General features: G+C 43.5%; 1 protein-coding gene across 1 annotated transcript in view; it reads left to right on the top strand.

Annotated features, from left to right (window-relative positions):
* kcng2 (potassium voltage-gated channel, subfamily G, member 2) overlaps window positions 1-21,462 on the top strand; it is a 36,636-nt gene extending 15,174 nt beyond the window's left edge. The window contains exons 2-3 of the mRNA XM_050035482.1: window positions 423-1,323; window positions 19,556-21,462. Of these exons, the coding sequence (XP_049891439.1) occupies window positions 535-1,323; window positions 19,556-20,383 (1,617 nt within the window). The 5' untranslated portion in view covers window positions 423-534 and the 3' untranslated portion in view covers window positions 20,384-21,462. The remainder of the gene's footprint in view (window positions 1-422; window positions 1,324-19,555) is intronic.
* Window positions 21,463-22,046: the final 584 nt, after the last annotated feature.

Genomic DNA, 22,046 nt, shown 5'->3' with positions numbered 1-22,046 from the left:
GTGGAGTTAAGTCTGGCTACGCAAGACTACTCAGTACAAGATGCTCTCATAATTCAGTCAACAGACATAGCTGTGGCTGGAGCAGCTATGTGGAATAATGCATGAAAGTAAATGCTGACCAGCATTGTGACCAGGCCTTAATAGAGGGAGGAGACACAGTAATCACATCAGTGGGGATAATGGCACATACTTTTAGACAGTCCCAGTTCTGACGTTGGAAAAGAGTGAGGAGGGGAGGTGTCAGAATTACTTAATTTGAGGCATACTGACACCTTCAGATCTTTCATAGACTGACTTGAATATTACAGAGTAGAAGTAGAGAGATAGACAGAGGCTCGACGAAACGAAGTCCTGCAATCATAAAAAAGTGTCTAAAGACACACAAAAAATGAAATAGCTGACTCGTCTTTTTTGTCTTACAGAGACATGCTGTGTTGCTGAATGGGTGACAAGCTCCCAGTCACCTCACATACCCTGTGAAGCCCTCCTCCCATCGCATTGTGCAGGACAGGGTCCCCCAGCAAAGTGGCAGTCATGTACCAGGAGGTGGCCTTCCTGGCTGGTAGCACTGAGCACCAGTTCACCACCTTCCACTTCAAACGTGTGCAGAACCTGCAGGAGGTCAAATCCAAGAAGGGTTTGTTCTACAAGCGAGCCCAGCTCCTGCTCCAGCCTCAGCCCTGCCAGCAGGATGGAGATGAGATCGGTCTGGCTGATGGGGCGGCCATTATCAACGTGGGGGGGATCAAGTACCGCATCCCTTGGTCCACGCTGGACGAGTTCCCCCTGACACGGTTGGGTAAGTTGCGCAGATGCAGCAGCGAGGCCGAGATCATGGACTTGTGCGACGACTACGATGGCACCAGCAATGAGTACTTCTTCGACCGAAGCCCGTCGGCTTTCCGCACAATCGTGTCTTTCTTGGCAGCAGGGAAGCTGCGGCTGCTGAGGGAGATGTGCGCCCTGTCCTTCCAGGAGGAGCTGCTGTACTGGGGGGTGGAGGAGAACAAACTGGACTGGTGCTGCCTCAGGAAGCTGCGGCTCAGGCAGGAGGAGTACAAGGAGCAGCAGAGGCTGGAGGATGAGGAGGCCGAGCTCACTTCTCCGCAGTCCTGCGAGGAGAGCCAGCAGCCTCCTGAAGCGGGGCCACAGGAAGAGACCTGTACGGGGGGCTGCATGCGAAGGCTGAGGGACATGGTGGAGAACCCCCACTCTGGCCTGCCGGGGAAGATCTTCGCTTTTCTGTCGGTGATATTTGTAGCCATCACTGCTGTGACGCTGTGTGTCAGCACCATGCCGGACCTCAGAGAGGAGGAGGAGAGGGTGAGTTCATTTTAATCAGTTTCAGTAATAACTTTGTCTATTTGCATAGATTCATTTTAAACTATCCAAAAAGTCCAAACTCATATCTGGTTCTCCATATTTAGTTTCTGGAATGAAGTCCTTACAATTATTGGACTGGAATGATTAAACTCGGAGACAGGAGTAGCACTGAAATAATTTAGATGCCATGGTCATTTACACAGAGATTGAAAAAGCAGGCATCTCCAAATTTTGAAGGTAAGACAGGATCAAATTAACAATCTGAAAAGGTAGAAAAACAGACAGTAATGAGATATCAAAACTTAGATTAAAGCAAAAGAAAGATTAAAACAGAATGCTCTCTGTGGCGTCTTACCGCAGTACAAATGCTAAAACCATCATATGCAGAACAGATTTACATGATGAAACCACAGTTATGATTATACAACACACATAACTATAAACTTAAGGAACCCCGCTCTTAGGATTCCCTTTTATTCCCAACAGCCTGAGGCATGTCAGTGCTCTACAGCTGCTACAGTAGAATTCAGATTATGTTGATGCAGCAGCCCACATACAGAGTCTTGCTGGGCTTTATTGTAAATCATTGTGACAGAAACAGAGGCGAAGGCTCAGGGACACTGAGGCTTCCTCTCCATTCACTTGAATACCAGATTATGGTGCAGCCCCCCTCACTGTTTTCACAGCATAAATTTCTTCACAGCAACATGAGATTTATGCTCTTCCAAATGTATGCGATAATTGACAGTGTGTACACAACACAGAGATGGAGGAAAAACGCTATACATTCACACATCTCTGAAGGAAAGACTTTTCAGGTTTGGGCTCCAGTTTGGTTTTTGCAAAATCCCACAGATATTCTAGCAATGATTTTACTTGACCTGCTTCCAAAAATGAATATGGAATAAGCTCATTATTGTTATATAACATGATGATTATGCAAATTGTGGCCATGAAGTCCTAATCCATACAGTTAAAGGCTTGTTTACCCAAACTGTATCTGGACCAGCTGACCTGTAAACAAATTGGGAACTGTGAATGGAAAATAAATGGATTTTTATTGTGTGTCGTGTTCACTTTGATGCCTCATTTAAACAGATGGGTTTTAACTGCTCTGTCGATGGTACGTGGCATTTTACAGTAGAATGCATCTTTGATGTTACAGTCCAAACATTCCGTGCATGCAAACATTATGCTGTGAAAAAGAAGACAAAATGGATTACTGCTGATGGGGAAATTTCTGATTCAACATTTTGGGAAATATGCATGTTTGCTTTTTATCTGAGGGTTGAAGAGAGGATCAATATCAGTCTCATGTTTGTGTGATAACAGAGCTTAACTTGGAACCAGCTAGCCCGGCCCCAAAGCTCTAATTAACATATTGAATTTCTCTTTTATAATCCACACAGACTGGAAGTTAAATAAACCTGCAGTTTTGGAGGGAGTTTTCTGCTACTTCTTGGCAACAGCTGAATGCATTGACGTGCAAAGCCAGTCAACAGTTTTCAATGGAAAGTCACTATAGCATGATCAAAAAGTCACCAGAGAATAGTACTAATTTGCTTATGAATTATTTTGCAGCCATTTTCATGTAAAAGATTTCTATTTTCAGGCTGTTCAAATGCAATGTTCATATGTATACCAAAGAAAAATAATGCACCAATATTCACATAGAACTCACATAATCATGAGCCAGTAATTTCTATATATGGGACATTATCGTGAAGGCTTTGATCATGTGAACTATGTTCTGATGGGAGTAAAGAAGGAAGTAGTATAAAGACTGACAGTCCATGAAGAAGGCAGGTTGGGGTGGTGAATGGGTCAAACAACACAGGATTTTCCACTGTGGTTGTGTCTCATGTGAAACCAAGTGAACTTTGAGTTGTTTTAAAGTAAGTCATCGTCATATCTCTTTTCCTAAACCTAGGTGACTTTACTTTCCTAAGCCTTCTTTCCTAAACCTAATCTCTGTAACTTTACATTAAGGTCAGAACTTTATGCTAAGTACGGCACTTTCTGTTACATACATGACTTGTTGACGCTTTTCCTAAACCTAATCTACATAACTTTAAGCCCAGTTCAGACCAGATTGGTGACAAGATGAAACCGTTTTAGAATGACGCAGAGAAAAGTTGCAGCAGTGTGAACTGGCTGGTCTGAGCTCGACTCAAGCCAGCTGACGGTGTCACCTGCAACTCAGCTGGTCAAATCGGCAGCGGCTGGTTTTAAAGCACGTCGCCTGTTTCAACAGCCAATCAACTTGTAGTGAAGTCTGCTGGTCAAGTCAAAATGGCCACAGACGGCGTGTTCACCCGCTGCAGCAGGTGCTCCGTCCCCGCCAAGCCCTCTGTTTCCATCCTCACAATGTGCCGATGTCGGATTGTGGGTCACCGCTGCTGCTCACTATATGCGTTCATGCCCCGCCCACACACACACACACATTCTCATTGACTGATTAATTGGTGCTGGTTATTTATATTATTGTGGCGTACTGATTATGAGTACAGTCCATCTGATGCTGGTTTTGTTTCATCACTGTAGCCAGTATCTCACTATCACGACACTACATTCATCACTGTAGCCAGTATCTCACTATCACGACACTACAAATTATATTCAGCCACAAAATAAGTCTGAAAAGCTGCAAATCAGAACGGAAGTACAGAGAGTTGTTGACTAGAGATGATACACGTGTCATTTCGTTGCATTGGTCTGACCCGGCAGGTTTTTAGAACATTGCAGAGCGGCGCATTGCAAGTAGCGACCTGTTTCAACTCATCATAACATATCATCCAAACCATTGTATGAGGATATGTTGATGACACAAGACCGGTATCAATCATTTCTTTTTACTCTTATAAAAAAAAAGAAAGTGTGTTTCCCAAGATGTTGAGCTACTCCTTTAATTACAGTATAACCCAGAGAATTGGAATATAATTAGAGCGGGCACTGTATTGGCAATTTAAAGACAAGTATGGTTTGAAACCTGTGAGGTTGAAATATTTCAATAAAATGATGATACTCATGACTCACAGTCTCAGGTCTCTAATTAGGTCTGAAAGTGAGAGCCGACCACATCCACTTGTTGCTGCATTTAGCTTTCATCTTGCAGGAAGAGAAATAGTGCTTCCTCAGGCCTTTGTTCCTACTTACTACACATGTTGTCACAGTCCGTGACAAGTGGAGCAAAAAAGCATATTAAAGCTGACGATGTCTTCCTCCCGAGCCTTTTCATGTCCGCCTTTGCCTCTGAGACTTCACAAAGCCTTGGAGATCTGTCTCCAGAGCGTCTTTGTATCACGCTAATTCACCTCTTGAATGACATCAGCAGACCAGCGTATGATTAAAGAAGAGCCCCGCAGCTTCTCCTTCTGTCAAAGATATGTTTTAATCAGCAGGCTGGACGGGGGGTGTAAGCACCAAGTGCGTGAGCTTCAAAGGGACAATCAATCAGGAAAACAAAGAGGGCGAAAGCTGAACCAAGACCAGCTTAAACATAGTGTCATTTTATCTCTAATTAAGTGTCATGTGTCATTACACGCCTGTATGAATCTGCAGCTTTAATTATTGGAATCAGAAAAGCAACAGGTGTGATTTCTATGTTTCAATCTGTGGAAGAGCTGAAAACAGTGTCACTGTGGCACCAATTAACCACCCAGAGATGCCGGGAAGTGAGCCTCGCTCCTCCTCCAAGAGAACATTAGAGAGTGGTGGTTCATTAGAAGTGAGAACCTAATCTGAACCAGCCATGGGAGGCAACCCCAAAACGCAATGGTTTATGGGTATAATGAGGTGGCTGTGTCATTCTTGGAAAACCTATCATAACACAGTGAAGGGAGGCAAACTGCAGCCTGCCACTTCTATTCTTAACCACCATGAACACCTGTGATGGTAAATTAAAATAAAGTGCCACAGTCCGTTAATATGACGAGACATGTTACTAAACATTGTCCTAAAAGTTTGACGGCATTTTTGTGTACAACTAACAGTGTTATATTTGGCGGCATGGCTCTGTTCTGGGGCCTCTGCCTTTCCTTGGACCTACGCAGAAAACCTCCTGAACAATAAACACTGAAGAAATCCTAATTGGGAGAAGTTTCAGCTGGTTGGAACCTACAATCCTCAGCGACACCACACTATCTCCCGAAATCTGACTCACTGTTCCTTTAAGAAAAACAGAGGTGTGATTGGACCCAATGATTCCCCTGTTAAGTTCCCAGCAGCCATGGTGTGTACTGAGGTGACAGAATTGGCTGTGGAACGTCTCCTCTCCTCATTACCATGTTAGGAGAAGAGTTCGACCTCACTCTGAAAACTTATGTATGTGCTCTGTGAGTGGGCTTTACTTCCTGCATTGTCCTCATTCACACTAATGTCAAGCTGAGCATTCAGTGGCTCATCACTTTCTTGAATTCAGCTCAAATTGGTGAATTGCTTTTGCTAATTACCACATCTCTTTCAGTCGAGTCCGCCCACTCATCCTCCCCCATTGCAGGGCCTCCTAATATCCATTAGCTTTGATAGCCAGTCATTTACATCTCCACAGATCCTCCCTATAATAATGAAACTAATGAAATGATCATTTCCTCAGATACTCATATCTAGATTGTAATATTGTGTATTTGTTATGTAGCCTAATGCTTTTGAGGTTTCAGTTGTGGCTCCATGAAGGCTGTATGAAGGCAGCAGCTGTCAGATCCACTGCCTGAACCTACCTTGACTTTTTAACTTTTAAATGATACTGCTATATTAGGGTACTTAGGGTGCATTCACTCCAGCCTTGTGCTGTCTGGTTGAACCGAATCCTAGAGCATTTACCACTTGGTGCGTTTTCGTGGGTTGGTGTGAATGCCAGACGCAAACTCCGATGTGGACCAAACAACCGCTTTCTGGTGGTCTAATGCTGTGTTCCCACCAAACGCGATGAACGCGATTTAATCGCTCGTAACGCGAGTAACACGCCGCCCGTAACGCCCGAGTTTGGACGCCTGACCATTTTGTTAATTCGCGTCATTCGCGCGAGTAGCGGGGAAGCCAGCTGTGCTAACTGGAGCTAAGCTAGTGCTAACGTTCATAGTACAACCATTCTGCAAACTAATTAAAGACACATATTTACAGAACTTACCAAGTAGACCAGTCTCCTCGGCGTCTTTCACCCAAGCCTGCTCCTTTTTGTTGCGGTCTCTGTAGAGTAGACATGTAGTATCATATAGCTCCGGGTAGCCACTGACGACCATGGCTGAGATAACCACCATCGCTGCTTTGTACCTGCTCTGGAAGTCCCTAATGCGTCCCCATTTCAGCTGCGGAGCGTCTGTCCATCTGTCTCCGGTGAGTAGCAGTTTATTGCTGTGTCAACAACTGGATGTTGTTGACACATGCCAGTGACGTCGGGAGAATCTCAACGCTGATTTGGTTTCGCGGCACAGCGTCATGCGAATTCGCCTCAACAGTTCAATATTTTCAACTCGAGCGATGAGGCATTGGACGCGAATTTCGCGTCTATCACGCCGCGCTAGACACCTCTATCGCGTCCATCGCGCCACCCGGCGCGAATTCGCGTCTAATCGCGTCTCTGCATTGACTTTGTATGTAATCTTGATGCGCGAATTTGCGAATTCGCGTTTGGTGGGAACACAGCATAATGCCTGGTTCACACTACACAACATTTCTGTCCATTCTGACAGTCACTATGTCGCATTGGGCGATTGTGGAGTCATAAAATTGTGCCATGACTTGGCCGACAGACGTGACAAACTACATGATGGTCCACACCATTATCCTTGGTTGTCTTTCACAACGTGTGTGATGTCATCGGGTTATTCTTGTCCTATTTTTATTATTATTACTTTTATTATTTCAGTCACTGTGTGTGTTCATGTCCCAGCCGAAATGTTACTGTAGTAAAAAGTGTCACCAGATGGCAGGAGCTACATTTGAAGTACCATAGCAACTATGAAAGTCACTGAATCCTCCACAACAAGTTCCTACAAATGTTTCACAATAAAAGCCTTTTTAGAAAATGAAGGGATTCTCCCAACTGCAGTTATAAGGGGCTTTTAATTTGAAACAGATACAGGAAGTGTTGAGTTTGGAATGACGACGTGATGCATTAACTTTATAAAGCAACAGGAGCGGATACAGAGGGAATAATAACTATTTTTTAATTTCCTTACTTTATGTCCGTCTCGATTAGGAAGAAATAACATTGTTTGCTAGCTTGATGCTATTGACAGTATTCACCAGGTTGATAAAGTGCCTCTTTCGTTTCACACCGGCATTTTTCCATTTTTACTCTGTGTGGTAACATTCCTAGAGGATATATCAAGGAGGCTGTTGTGCTGTTGACATACAGTTTCCATGGCAGCAGATTGCTATGTGTTCCTATTGGTCAAAGTGACGGCTGTGACGGGAGAAGTCGCGAAGGACAAAAAGAAAATCAAACATGCTAGACTTTCTGTTGGAACGTCGTGAGGCGTCCCAGACGTGGCGTCAGTTGTCGTCTGCTATGACATGACTCTACTATACACGAGATGAAACGATGGATTGTCGTGTATGACACTCATTGTCGTTCATGACACCGTACATCACTGCGTCGGGCTAGAATCGGGCTGATATCATGAAGTGTGAACCAGGCATCAGACCGCTGTCACACACCATTTGAACCAATCACACAGGAAGTATACTATTGTATGTGTCATTTCATTGGTTAAAAACGTGGAGCTGAGGGGAAGAGTAAAGTCATGTGATAATTCTCTGTGGGTCTGTCACCATAAGTGACCCCGTTCCCATTGACATGGTCATGTAAGATGCTCAAAGCATCTCAACATTTTTATCGGCCAGTAAATGAAGTCATGTTGTGAAGCTTTCAGACATGTGGATCTGGCCCAAATTAAATTGCACTGTGAGGCAAAAGGATAATGCAACCTGAACCCAGGAAGCGGCCATCTTTATGCACTCGGTCACTTGAGCCTTAGGAGAGAGTTCATCAGAAACCAGAAGTTTTTAAGGATCCCCCTGCAATGGAAAGCACTTAGCCTGGCTTTCTAATCTAATGTGGCTCTTAGAGAAACATTCAGTGGCTAAGAGGTCTTTTTCTACCCCCATCTCCACCTCCCCTCTCCCTCACACACACAAGCAAAAAAAAAGAAGCTATATTGCATTTCACATTTCATGGTCGCTCGTTGCTCTCTCTGGATGAATAGGGGATTAAACATCTCAAGTGTTTTGTCGATTTCTTCCCTCAGAACTGCTTACTCTGTTCACATAAGCATCTTTGAAACTGTGTTCTTGTCCCATTTATCTCCTGCAAGAGCCCCGGCTGTGGATCTAACCTCTCAGTGACTCTGCGTATGCCTCAGAGCCCTGTATGCTCCACTCTGATGTAAATCCCAACTACTTTAAGGTGCACCCTCACCACAGCTATATATCATCACAGGGGAATGGGGAGCCAGAGCTCAGAGGGTGAGGACGGGTGGAAGAGAAATGTGTGCCGGTGCTGTGGGAAAATAGAAAGAAGTTTGTCGTAGCCTACGCTGACAATAGGAGGAGAACATCCGTCATTCGTACTGACTGTGAGTTAGACGTACCGCTGTTGGTGCTCGGAGAGGTGCGCGATCCATCACGGTGGTGATGATTTGTGTTTCTCATGCAGTGTGTTGGTGAATAATTTCTGTTGAGTCGAGAAGTGATTTCTTTTAAAGTATAAACTGTAATTCCCCGCAGAACCTCAGCCATCCCTCTCTGCTGTCAGTTTCAAAATGTGAAAGGTGATGTACAGAGATAGGTCGAGCACCAACATATTTGGATGGGAATTTCTCGCACACGAAGCAAATGATTTGGCAATGAAAATAAGCTCTGTCGCGGTTGATCACAGTACAGTACCATCAGTTTATCATATTTTCTTAAAATGTTTATATAATTTTGAATTCATAAGGTACCATTTGTTGTCTCACAAAAAAACTGAAATTCACCAAAAACTAGATTAGGGAACTGAGCTGAGGGAAATTAGCTATAGAAACCAAACGTGTTTTTTGCACTGGACTGTAAACATGTTTATTTCTGCTGTTAAGTCAGGCATTTTAACATGTGGGTCTATGGGGAATGACTTATTCTTGCGACCAGCCTCAAGTGGACGTTCAAAGACCTGCCTTTTTTGGCACTAACATGAGGTTGCTGCTTAGTGACTACATTAGTTTGTGTCTGACTACAAGAGCAAGGAAAAATTGCAACAAAGACCAGGTTTAAGATTTTGAATGGGAAACCAAAAGTTTGAGGACTTAGTATGTGTTGCAGCAGGTTCATTCAGGTTATTGCTTTAATGTAGATGCACTGTAAAAGTAAGACTGAAGGTTTGAAGATGAATGCCTGCCTTATACCAAGTTTTCAGTTTCCAGTGTCGGTGTAAAATCATGAAGGTTTCAGCTCATTTGGTCTGTACTCCAGTGATCTCGAATGTTTGGCGTAGTCATAAAACTCAGTGTGAGCTGTCTGAGGGCAGCCTTTTGTTGTCTTGACATTCCAACAAAATCAAACGTGTTAAATTGCAATGACGTGAACACTGTCAACAACCAATAGCTGCGCTCTCTCCAGCACCAAACAGGAAATGGCAAACTGGGTGGACACTTGGGAGGCACAGGAACATGAATAAGTCTGGCTTCTCTTGTAATGTCAACCTGGTCTCAGTCCGATGTCGTCGAAATTCGGCGTGTAGTCAGTGACTTCCGGCGTCAGACACCACTGAGAAAAGTCATTATTTCACGTCAGCATGATACACAGCTGGTCGCTGTTATAGTGTTACAACGCCCGGCGGTGGCATGATGGGGAAATGAGGCCGGACAATAACGCAAGTTAAGCTGGTGAAGTGGTGGATGGGTCCGACAACCACTGACTTTCACCAAGGAGGCCGGTGTTTGCTTCCCCTAAGATTGTAAAGCCAAACCCTGTTCTTATGTCCTAAACTCAACCATGTGTGTTTGTTGTTGAAAGGAAAAAAACAGTGTTGTACAGACATAGTGCTTTTATTTTGAAAGAGACTGTATGCAAACGGTACATTTCCTGTGAAAACAGAAGTGTATTTTGAAAACAGACAATGCATGTTACAGGCTGAAGTTGACATGGCGTCCCAGAACGTCAAAAACCAACACACCCAGGGTACCTTGGACGTCATATCTCGACATGGAAACACACCCAGGGTACCTTGGACGTCATATCTCGACATGGAAAGTCCACGACGAAATGTCATGGACAAGATCGGAGTGAGAATGTGTTGGCACTGTAAAAAAAAGGAGAGGAAACTGGTGGAGTTGTAGAGTGAACAAGAGTTTGTGTTTAATTTGGTGTGTGTCTGATCCACAAAGCAGCAGTTATTTTAATGAGAAATCTTAATTCTTGAAACAGTTCAACTCCCACAGTTTCCGACACATAAGGAAATGTTATTATGTGCTATTTCTAAAAGGACGTTTGAATGGGAAATATTCTCTAGTTGTACTCTTGCAAATAGTGACCCTGCAATGTCCCCAGTCTTTGCAAAATCTCCAAGTGTGTGACAGAAAACTCACACTGTCTTTAGATGAGAGGCTGTCAGACTTTAGTCTTTTAAACATCTTGTCAAAGTATTCTTGTGAATGGAGGGCATAAATACTGCTGCCTGTATATCTAAGTCTTATTCTGACATGGCTTTAGCAACTGCTGGGGCTAAATTCAAGCTTTTATTTCCACAGGCATCCAACACTCCTTCATGTGCTTTAGCAGGCTGGTGCAGTACCATTTGGCTTCAGGATTAATCAAGAACCTACAAGAACAGAGAGTAAAAGAGGTTAAATAATGTACTGTATTTTTCCAGCCCTGTGGTTTCTTACTGCTAACAGAAAAATGCTCCTGTTGTGCTTGCACTAATTGCTCCTCCCTGCGGAGCTGCCAGCACACCCAGCTGAGGGGCCTCTCGACACATGAAGAGGGAATGCCATTGACTTTAAGTATTAGATAACATTTCCCCTGTTACCACAGAAGTATTTCCATTAGTAAACATTTGCAGCTATTGTCTGTCTGCCATTAACTGGAACAATGTCCAGTAATACCCAATATTTAAAAGTAAATAAATAAATAAACTCAGTGTAATGACAAAGGAAGCACTTTGCTGTGTGAATGGATGAAGGATACTGGCCGATGATTCTCTCTGGGGACATGACGGTACAGTTGTGCCAAAATCTGATCAAAATATTGAGAGGATTTTGAATCCCAGGAGACTTAATGTTATGCTCAAATGGAATATCACTCAATATACACAGTATATATTCTTAGAGGTCCAGTTTATAGGATTTAGAGGGAAATAATGGCAGAACTGGAATATAATAAACCAAAACCATATAAAACCAAACACTGGATCTCGAGATGGGGCCACCATAGAGCTCCTACATGCTTGACACACAGGGGAAGTTTCAGCTGGTTGTGATCTGCAACCTCACCTCTAGATGCCACTAACTCCCACAAACTCGACCTTTCAGGCATCATTTGTAGCCCACCTGACTATTTGCCAAGTCCCGCCTCTCAAACGCAGACTGGCCAATCATAGCGTAGTATCTGCCAGCTCTGACAAGGGTTCGACCACTGCATGGCCGAGACTCATAGCCTCAACGATTAGAGCTCCTTTATTTTCAGGCTGGTTTTGTGGATTTGGAGCTAAATGTTGTGCCTGGGGCACGTCGTGTATTAATGATACTCGTTACCTGGAGAGGTTTGAAAAAGATATAAGTTTCTTCCCTGTTCCAAAACCAAAATCAGACCCTGAAAAGTGTAGGGTTAGCTAGCTAGCTACTGAAGATATAGCCTACTGAATGTATACACATGCTGCTTTTGCTTTGTAATGATTATAACAGTGAAACAAAGACCGACCCTGCTGTACAGGAACCAGTGAAGGGAAGCAGGGAAACTTGTGCGCAGATTAATGTTGTTTGACTTCCCCTGGAGCTCTCCACCCTTTTGGCGATGGAGGTCTGGGCTTTGGCAGCACGGGGCGAAGCTAAACACTGTTCATCTGCACACACTGTGATGCCACACAGCTGGTTCAATATCAGCAAAGTTTCCCTTTATATTCATTGTCTTGTGTGGCGATCAGCAGTGATGTGGTGGTTCACTTTTACACTGTGATCTGTAGCCTATAGTTCGGCTTTAGCTTCTAACTATCTTTGTCTTTTTAACCTGTTGTTGCTGCTGAGTCAGTTTGACATCCTGGATATATCCTTCAAACACAGACTGTAGACCCCTCTGTCTGCTTCTCTCTGGAATCACTCTTTCATTTTTCCAAAAATATGATAATATTTCTTCAGGGAGTGCAGTTAGCTGACAGCTTGTGGGAGCATCACAAAGGGGCGGGGCTTTGCGAAGGGGTCAATTGAGTTGCATTAGCCAAACTTCAGCTGTAAAGAACCAAAACTGGATACTAAAAATCACTTTTAGAGCTGCATGAAAAGCAAAAAAATCATATTTGGATTATTATGACAAATACTGAAAATTCAATATGAGTTGCAGGCTGAAGTTAAACCATTATCAAGCGCACAGACAGAACAATGCATTAAAACCGGGGATTGCAGCTTGAAAAGAATAAAATATTTTTGTCCAACAAAGTACAGAAAGCATCAGCCGTAAAGTTCCTCTGCCCTCAAATACCCGACTGCAATAAATACATATTGACAAGCAACAAAACTGCTCAGGCCGAGGCCGATGCCCCGTGTGTGAGTTATAGCAGTGTTTTCAGGCTATTGAAAAATAAATAAATTTCCTAAATGATTAAAAAATTGGATCAATCTCCAGGCTGGTGGTGGATTAGACCTCTGCCTCTTGCCAAAGATGATGTTTATTCAAATCTTTAAAAAGTTCCAGAGAAAGTGATCGTGCTTATGTAATTATTGAATCTGGGTTTGAGCAGAGGACTCTGCCTGCTAATCACGAGTCTGCATGCTAATCACACACACACTCAAACACACGCACTGAGGAAATTTACCAAACCACAGCGGAGGAATGACTGATAAGATGGTATTATTTGATAATTTTGAGAAATGATTAGACACACAGCAGGTCACTGAGTTATTAACTTAGCAGGAACATCGGTCTTATTTGTTATAATTTGTGTAAAATTACTTGAGCAAACTTCCATTTGCTCAGATTTCTCCCTGCGGCAGGGTTCCCTCTGCTCTCCTGATCTGCTGTCTGCTTTTTCCCAGGCAGCTTGCAATAAGCTCACACTCAGCATTAAATGTCACAGATTTCAAACTGAATGAGAGTCATTTAAAGGTTGTGGGAGACGAATTAAGATGAGGGTAGAAAAATAAACTTGACTGACAGTGTTTAGACATGCAGCAGACGGGCATGAGGCGCAGCACTGATGGTGAAATGTGGCAGGATACATAAGTACTAATAGTTATTGAATACATTGTTAACTGTGGGGGGCATGAGTCTATCCCAGCATGCACTGGGTGAGTGGCAGGAGGTCATCAGCCTCTTACGGAGCTATAAATAGTCAGACAGATATATTTACTCTATGGGCAATGTAGAGTTTCCAAGTCCCCGAAACAGGAACCAGTCCAGTGTAGTCATTTAGTAAATGACAGGAAGTCTGCCTGTGGAAAAAACATTTTATTAACTTTACTGTTATTTTTTTTAACTGTGCAAAATGATTGCCTGACATACAGCAATGATGTTACATGAAAATAAAGAAAGTCACAACTACAGTTATCTTCTGACAGTTGGTACTTTGCTACAGAGCCTCAACAAAGATTTGATGGATGGCCATGAAATTACGTACAGACCATAGATGTATAAAGAGACCTGTATACAGCATCAGTAGCTGGACCCTGTTCATTCCTATAACCTCTTTTACACTGCCAGATTTTTGGCGAATGTTGTGCCGTTTTGCGGGCAAGCTGCGAGCGTTTAGACACACAGAGCCGGATTTGCGAGTTGATCCGAGGTGCCCAATTTTCCGCCTCGTAGGGTAGACATATTGGCAGAACCCTTTTAGTTTAAACAGACCGAGGCGGCCTTCCGCCACGGGAGGGGCTGTTGATGACTTGTGGGAGGAGCTNAAACAAAAGTAGGCAGGCGGCATTTTGCTGCACTCCCCGATTTTGTTTTTATACTGCCAATGCTGAAAAAAGACTGATTGGGCTTTCCTGCAAATTTGCACAATTCCTGTCTAAAAAGGGCTGATGAAAGTTGCTCAGTGGTGCATGAAGCCACAAAACATCCAATTCTTTTGGATGACGGTTTAAAAAAATGCATCTGAAAAAACATGCAAAGGCCTTTAGTCTACATACATTTTCTATATTGTGTCACAAGAATCACCTAAATCTCGTGAAACACATAATTAGTATTTTGGTTTTCATTTGTTGCTTTGGCAGTAATGCTTGTGTCCTGCCATCACACACTGAATGCTGAGGAATTATCATGGACGTCAGAGCTTCTGATCCACAGATGGATGAGTTCGGTGTCTTCATGTAAAGCATGTAGGAAGCAGAGATGAGGCAAATTAAAAGCGAGCCTTATATGCATTTATTTTGTGTGCAGCACCAACTGTTGGTATTAGCCCTTTTTATCCTGTACTGTACGTAACTGGGTGCAATCTATTTAAATATTTATGACTGAATACAGCCTGCCTGACAGCTGATCGCTTAAAGTGTGAGAACATCTAATTATGTCTGGGCAAAATAAGACGCACTTTTTTGGACAAATGCAGCTTTTGCTTTGCTTTTGCATTGACAGCCAGCGCTAGGAGTAAAACATGAACCATCTTTACTTTCTTGACCACAAAAGGATTCACATACAATCACGTTACTGTTCTGTAATGAGATTCTTGCCTTTTGAAGAAGCATATTAAGATGGTTTCTGGGAGAGAAGGAAGTGTTGAAACTCAATCTGGCCGGCAGCACAAACACACAGACACTCAGTACACACAGTAGAGCCCAGTAAGGTGAATAAAAAAATCCATTAAACGCACTGGTGTGCCTCAGAGAGAGCCAGCTCACTACTTGAAGTCGGCCTGTTTGTGAATCACACCCACTCAAACTTATCTGCGGGGATCAGAGATGAGCCGTCACCTCCTGCTTTGTTTGGTTTACATGCTTGTCTTCAGCTGTGACGGGGTCAGAGTCCCCTGATCGCTGAGACAGATAATTGTGTGCTTTTAATTTGATCTTCTGCTACATCGGAGGCTTTGCAGTGTGGGGAACGGGCAGGAGGGAGTGGAGAATGCACTCAGCCAGAAAGCCTCTGTCGGAGAACAATGCAAATACGCTGGTCAAATGCAAGGAAAGGCAAATGTGTCACAAACAGACTCCCTTGTGGACGCAGAGGAGCAGAATAACAGAGGAGGTGTGAAACATAATGGTTAGCATGTGAAAATGAGCGAGCTCCTTAAGGATTTGGACAGGAGCACATTTATTTGTTTTGGCTTCAGACTCGCATTACTTTGGAAGTGAAATGACAGCATGTGGTTAGAGGGTGGATTTCAGCTCATATCTGAATCGCTGCAACAGCAGAGCTTCAAAGATTGCCATGTGCTGCGGCGCTTTAATGTCCCTCCCTGCGTACACCAGAGTTGGTGAAGGAAAATACTTTGCATAAGGACTCAAAGGTGGATTGATAACCCAGACATCAGGCGTATAATGGGCTAGAGAGAGAAACAGAACATATGAAACTGACGATATGAGAGTGAATAGAGCGGCTGTTTTCACTGAATATGATAATATTCTGCTGCCTCCAAATGTTTTTGGCATTCTGAAACGGGGAGGCTATGAACAAAAAGTGCTTTTTTCCATTTATATTTTTGGCCCAATTCGGCTTAAAATCCCCTCAAAGTGAAGCTGACAATCTGTGCTCTTAACCTCATAGTTATTGTATCATTTCACTTTTCAAAATAAGAGTATTAAAGCTTGTTAGCAGCTGGTCGGGGACCTATGGAGCTGTGCTGAGACAAACACCTGACTCCCTATTGTGCTTTTTAATTTAACTGTAGACTTCAGCCAGTGGAGACTTTCTGATGTGACTCACAGAAAACAGAAATTCCATATGTCCTCGTGCTCTGCTTTTACCCCTCAGTAAGCAGGTTCTGTAATTAAACTAAAGTTTCATGCAGATATACTTTGTCTGGGTGGTAGGCGGATGTAAACAAGCCTCCATTACTACTCTGGCACCTCACTTGTAAACCCACGCATAACATTGTGATGTAAATAAGTGACTTTTCTTATGTTGCTTTTGCTCATGAATATGTCCAGGAGATGCTGTGAAATCTTTCATATAGTCACTGACTTCAATAAAGGTTTTAATCTCAGATTCAACAGCCATGCAAGCCAATCTGTGAGGCTGTCCTTGAGCTGAATGCTCCATCAGTATGCCAATAAGTTTAAAGTGATAATGTACAGCTGAAGGCTGATGGGAATTTGTGAAGTTGTGCTGGTATTTGGTCATGGACTAACGTACTGGACAAAATGAAATTTTGACTGGATGATGGTGCCAGATGGAAAGTCACGAGATAGAGGCCATAGGGGGTTATTACAGTTCATCCTCTGGGGACCATGAGTGTGGGTACCAAAGTGATCGTGGTGGCATTATGGTTGTGTGCAGACCCTACGCATGTCGCCTACGCCGTTGTGAGCATTTATACTTGTGCGATGGTGTGTCTGTGTCACTCTGCAGTTACACCTCCAAAACACTAGTTGGCGACAGAGGTTCCTGTGAAGTGCTGTAAAGTTTAGTTGATTCAAACACACATTAAACACACATTAAACATGGCTTAATAGAGACAATTTCAATCACAAGTACACAAATCAGCTTCACTATAACTCGCAGCATTCACAGACAAACACTTGTCTTTATCTGGACACATTTTCCCCACAAATACAACATGCTAACGTTATTAGCACAAGCCTATGGCATTTTACATTGTATAAATTAGCCTAGCAGCTAGCAGACTTTTCCTCTACTCATATGAAGCCAGGGACAACAGCAACATTTAACAAAGGTAACGTTACAAAATTTGGCTCCATTACAACTCACAAGGTTCACTGACAAAACAACTGTCTTACACTAAACACGTTTTCCAAACAAATAAAACACGGTAACGTTATTAGCACAAGCCTATGGCATTTTACATTGTATAAATTAGCCTAGCGACTAGCAGAGATTTCCTCTGCTCATATAAAACCAGGGACAACAGCAACATTTAACAAAGGTAACGACACACAATTTGGCTCCATTACAGCTCACAAGGTTCACTGACAAAACAACTGTATTGTTCTAAACACGTTTTCCAAACAAATACAAAATGCTAATGTTATTAGCGCCAGCCTATGGCATTTTACATTGTATAAATTAGCCTAGCAGCTAGCAGAGATTTCCTCTGCTCATATGAAGCCAGGATAAATCACACACAAGACTTAAAATGCTATTTTAGTGGCGTCTTTATTGTCTTCACAATTTATTGTTTCTTATCTGTGAAATACAAGTAAATAAAAGCTTTGTTTCCACTGAGGGAAATGGTTTCAGCTTACAGAAACTGACAGGAGGTCTGCGTCACCGCGACATGTACTTACAATTCTGGGTAGGTGCATGTCAGGCTATGGCGTAGGTTATGGTGTAGGCTCTACGTTGACGTGGAGCCTACACAGTAGCTACGGCGTTGATTCAACACACAAGTATAAATTCCCTGTTAGAAGGAAAGCTGGGGGATCACCAAAGTCAGTTAGATTCATCCTCTGGGAACAATAAATGCTGCTCAATTAAAGGTAAAAAAGCCCTAAAAATATCTTATAAACAAGGCCAGATTGGAAACAGCTGAATCTGTAAGAGTGGGCAATTCACGACCGTGATTAACCAAAACGTCTCTGCTTTTACTGTCTGTTTACTGTGCTTTTGCTGCCTCTGCAGCACTACAAAGCCTAACATAAATCGGTCGACAGATCTTTACCACTTTTGCTCAGGATGACTACTTTTCCATATCCATATAGAAGTTTATTGCTGCTGTGTGAAAAACTGCAGCTCCAGCTTTGCCGATCAGTGATTTACATGGTGTTAAATGGGTTTAGCAAGCCTGAGATCTCTGGGGCAAAAACGATGCTATATGCAAAATTAAGTGTATACTTTGAAAAATGCATGAGGCGAGATCTGAGGGACGGACTTCTTTTCTGTGAGGGCAGTCGGTTGGAATGACGTCTCCATGGAGCAGAGCTGTTGACTGAGCAAATACTGGGCAGAATGATTTGCTTATATATTCACACTCACACACACATTCACACCTGGACCTTTACAACCACGGCACATGTAGTCGTCTCCCTAATGGCTTGCTAATGTCATCATAATGTTTCTGCACAACCTCAAAAGTCCTCATGAATATCTGAGCTCTGAAACACAACAGGGGGCTGAGTATGAAAGTCTGAAAAGATTAAAGATGTTTGAGCGATACCTGTTTCACGGTATTACACAACATTTCAAAGAGGAAAGATTTCAAAGTTTTCAGAGAGACTGAGGAAAGTGTTCTTCACATATTCTCATGTTTTAATTAATCCACACACAATTAACAGACACAAATAAAGCAAAGAATATTTGCTGTAATTAATAACACTTAAGTAAATGCAGAAAAATGAAAAGCACACACTTTATTTTTTCAGTCTCCTCCAGGGGTGACTTTGACTTAATATCCAAGTAATCTCTTATAATTATATTTTAAAATATTTATGAACGCTATTTCAGCAGTCTGGAAAAAAATACATTATGATTAAAAGAGGGAATATTTCAGCTCCGGTAGCGTTAAGATCCCACAGTGTAGGTTTATCTATGACTGACTGGTGAGACAGTTAATTACTTACATAACATTGTCTGCACATCTACAGCGCTCACCTCTTCAGGTTTGACGTGTGAGTCAGTGAGGTTTATTAAACGAGATAATCAAAGCCTTTTGTTTCACACTTCATGAATCTTTCAGCCCTTTCTCTTCTGTGTTTTGTTCAGAGTCACCTTTCTGTTGTGAGATCAAACGCATCAACCTCCTCTGTCAACGACGAACCCACGAATCAAGTAGCAGGCTTTGAAATAGATTCTTAATTACTGACTTCATGCACCCTCATCCAAAGCACTTTTGGAGTTCACATATCTCGCACGGTGAAGGGTGTTATTGCTGTTGCGTAATGTAACACAACCCTTAATGTCTGTCTTTATGTGCTTATTTTTCTCTCGGCAGGGTGAGTGCTCCCAGAGGTGCTATAACATCTTTGTGCTGGAGACGGTGTGTGTCGCCTGGTTCTCCCTGGAGTTCTTGCTGCGCTTCATTCAGACACAGAGCAAGTGTATGTTCCTGCGTACGCCTCTGAACGTCATCGACGTGGTGGCCATCCTTCCCTACTACATCACCCTCATTGTGGATTCTCTGTCAGTTGGAGGGAAACCCGCAGGCTCAGGGAACAACTACCTGGAGAAGGTGGGGTTGGTTCTCCGAGTCCTGCGAGCTCTGCGGATCTTTTACGTGATGAGGTTGGCCCGCCACTCTTTAGGCTTGCAGACGCTTGGTCTGACAGTGAGGAGGTGTACACGTGAGTTCGGCTTGTTGCTGCTGTTCCTTTGCGTGGCCATGGCTCTTTTCTCCCCGCTGGTGTTCCTAGCTGAGAGCGAGATGGGCGCCAAGCAGGAGTTCACAAGCATCCCTGGTAGCTACTGGTGGGCGGTCATCTCCATGACCACAGTTGGCTATGGAGACATGGTGCCCAGGAGCATCCCCGGCCAGGTGGTGGCACTCAGCAGCATCCTGAGCGGCATCCTCCTCATGGCCTTCCCCGTCACGTCCATCTTTCACACCTTCTCTCGCTCCTACGTGGAGCTGAAGGAGGAGCAGAGCCGGGCGCTGAGACAGAAGCCGGACTCACAGGACAGCACCAAGTCCCAGAACAGCGAGGACTCCCAGGAGACGGACAGCTACCACGGCATCACGGAGGCCGCAGTCTCATCAGTGCAGCGGAGGAAGTCCATGGCTGCTCACAGGGCTGCTGAGATTAGAGCATCCACAAAAACTTAGCTGCTCTGTCTGTCTGTGTGTCTGTGTTAAAGTGGCAGTCTGGGAGGCCGTGACACTCAGCACTGGGACTTCAAAGTTGACAAGCTGCAGGATTGTGAGCCGAAGGAGATTTTCCTCTCTGGAGATTGAGGTCTCTGCTTTGATCGTGTGAAGCTTGTGCAGCAGAGTGTATCAGAGTTTCTTAAGTTTTACAGAGAAGCTGCAGAGGTCTTTTTATCCACAAATTTGACTTAAAAAGACGAGTAACGTTACAATATTCATGATTAAATGACTAGTCAAATGAGATTAAAAAAAGTTACTGGGACAGTTTTCTCACTGACTGCGATTCAGACTTGAGATAAGTCTTAGCAAAAGGGAAATCTAACACCAAAACATCATACAGTGTTGTTCAGACCTCAGACTAATAATTAATGATCCTCATGTAGCTGCATTTGATAAATCTGGGAACCAGACAAATCTGCGAGCTCATCTTTTATTTGCTCTGGCAGATGCGTCTGGCCTCTCTCCCATTCAGAGGGCCAGCAGTTAAATATGGAGCATGTTTCAGATGTTAACTAACAACTTGCGGAGCCCGCATGCATTACGCAAAATGCATAATGGTGTCATTTTTGGCTTGCGCACCCTCCAACCCATGCTCATCTCCAGGTTGTCAAAAACAGACAGTTTTTATGAGATGCACGAACTTCAGTTTTACCCCATTCATGGCAACACCTGATGCTCAGAGCAACTGATGTCGTATAAAGAGCTAGAAAATCCACGTAGGGAGGGAGGGGAGGAGGATAGGTCAAACAAAACCAGACTTTCATCGAGGGGACCGTGTCAACTTTAGCCTGTGACATGCACTTTCTTTTTTTCAAAATACACTTCTGTTTTCACAGGAAATGTACTGTTTGCATACAGTCTCTTTCAAAATAAACGCACTGCATTGGTACAACACTGCGAATTGACATTTTTTTCCTTCAGCAACAAACGCACGTGGTTACGTTTAGCCAACACACATGGTTGAGATTTGGCCAGTGGTTCCCAGCTGCTCCAGTCACACGGTCCAGATTTATTTGTATATGTATGTGTTAGTTCAAGGCCCACACAGTTTACTACATTTAGTGTCATACTTGTGTTTGGCCGTGTCGTTGAGCTAGGTTTCTGTCTCGGCTATGCAGCTCTCTGTTAGTTACTCTCTCTGCAGCAGGAAACAGCACTTCAAAGTAAAAGCTCTTTGCCAGAAATTCACTGTACTTAAAAGTAAAGTGTGTTTTTTTTCACTTGTGGTCCATTCAGAATGGACCCGCGACCCACCAGTTGGGAACCACTGGTTTAGGCAACAAAAGCACAAGGCTGGGTCTAGAAAAAAAAGTTGATGGTGGTTGGACGCATCTGCCACGCCTCTTGCCCGACTCACTTGGACTTTCACCCCCTTAACTTACATTGTAGTCCTGCTGCGTTCCCCCTGATGCTGCCCGGTGCTGTTACACAATAACAGACTGGATGCGTATCATGTTGTGAAAGGACAGCTTTTTTTATCAGTACTAGATGCTGAAAGTCACTGACCAAGCGCTGTTATTCGACGACTTCAGAGTGAGACCAGGTCGGTCAGGGACCCCTTAATTGATACCCATTAGGTCATGGACCCTCATTTGACAAGATTTTGCATCAGGGACGTCCA

The sequence above is a fragment of the Epinephelus moara genome, chromosome 22 (assembly GCF_006386435.1).
Source record: "Epinephelus moara isolate mb chromosome 22, YSFRI_EMoa_1.0, whole genome shotgun sequence".
Classification (NCBI taxonomy): domain Eukaryota; kingdom Metazoa; phylum Chordata; class Actinopteri; order Perciformes; family Serranidae; genus Epinephelus; species Epinephelus moara.
Note: the sequence above shows the minus strand (reverse complement) of the source record. Positions and strands in the feature narration are given on the sequence as shown.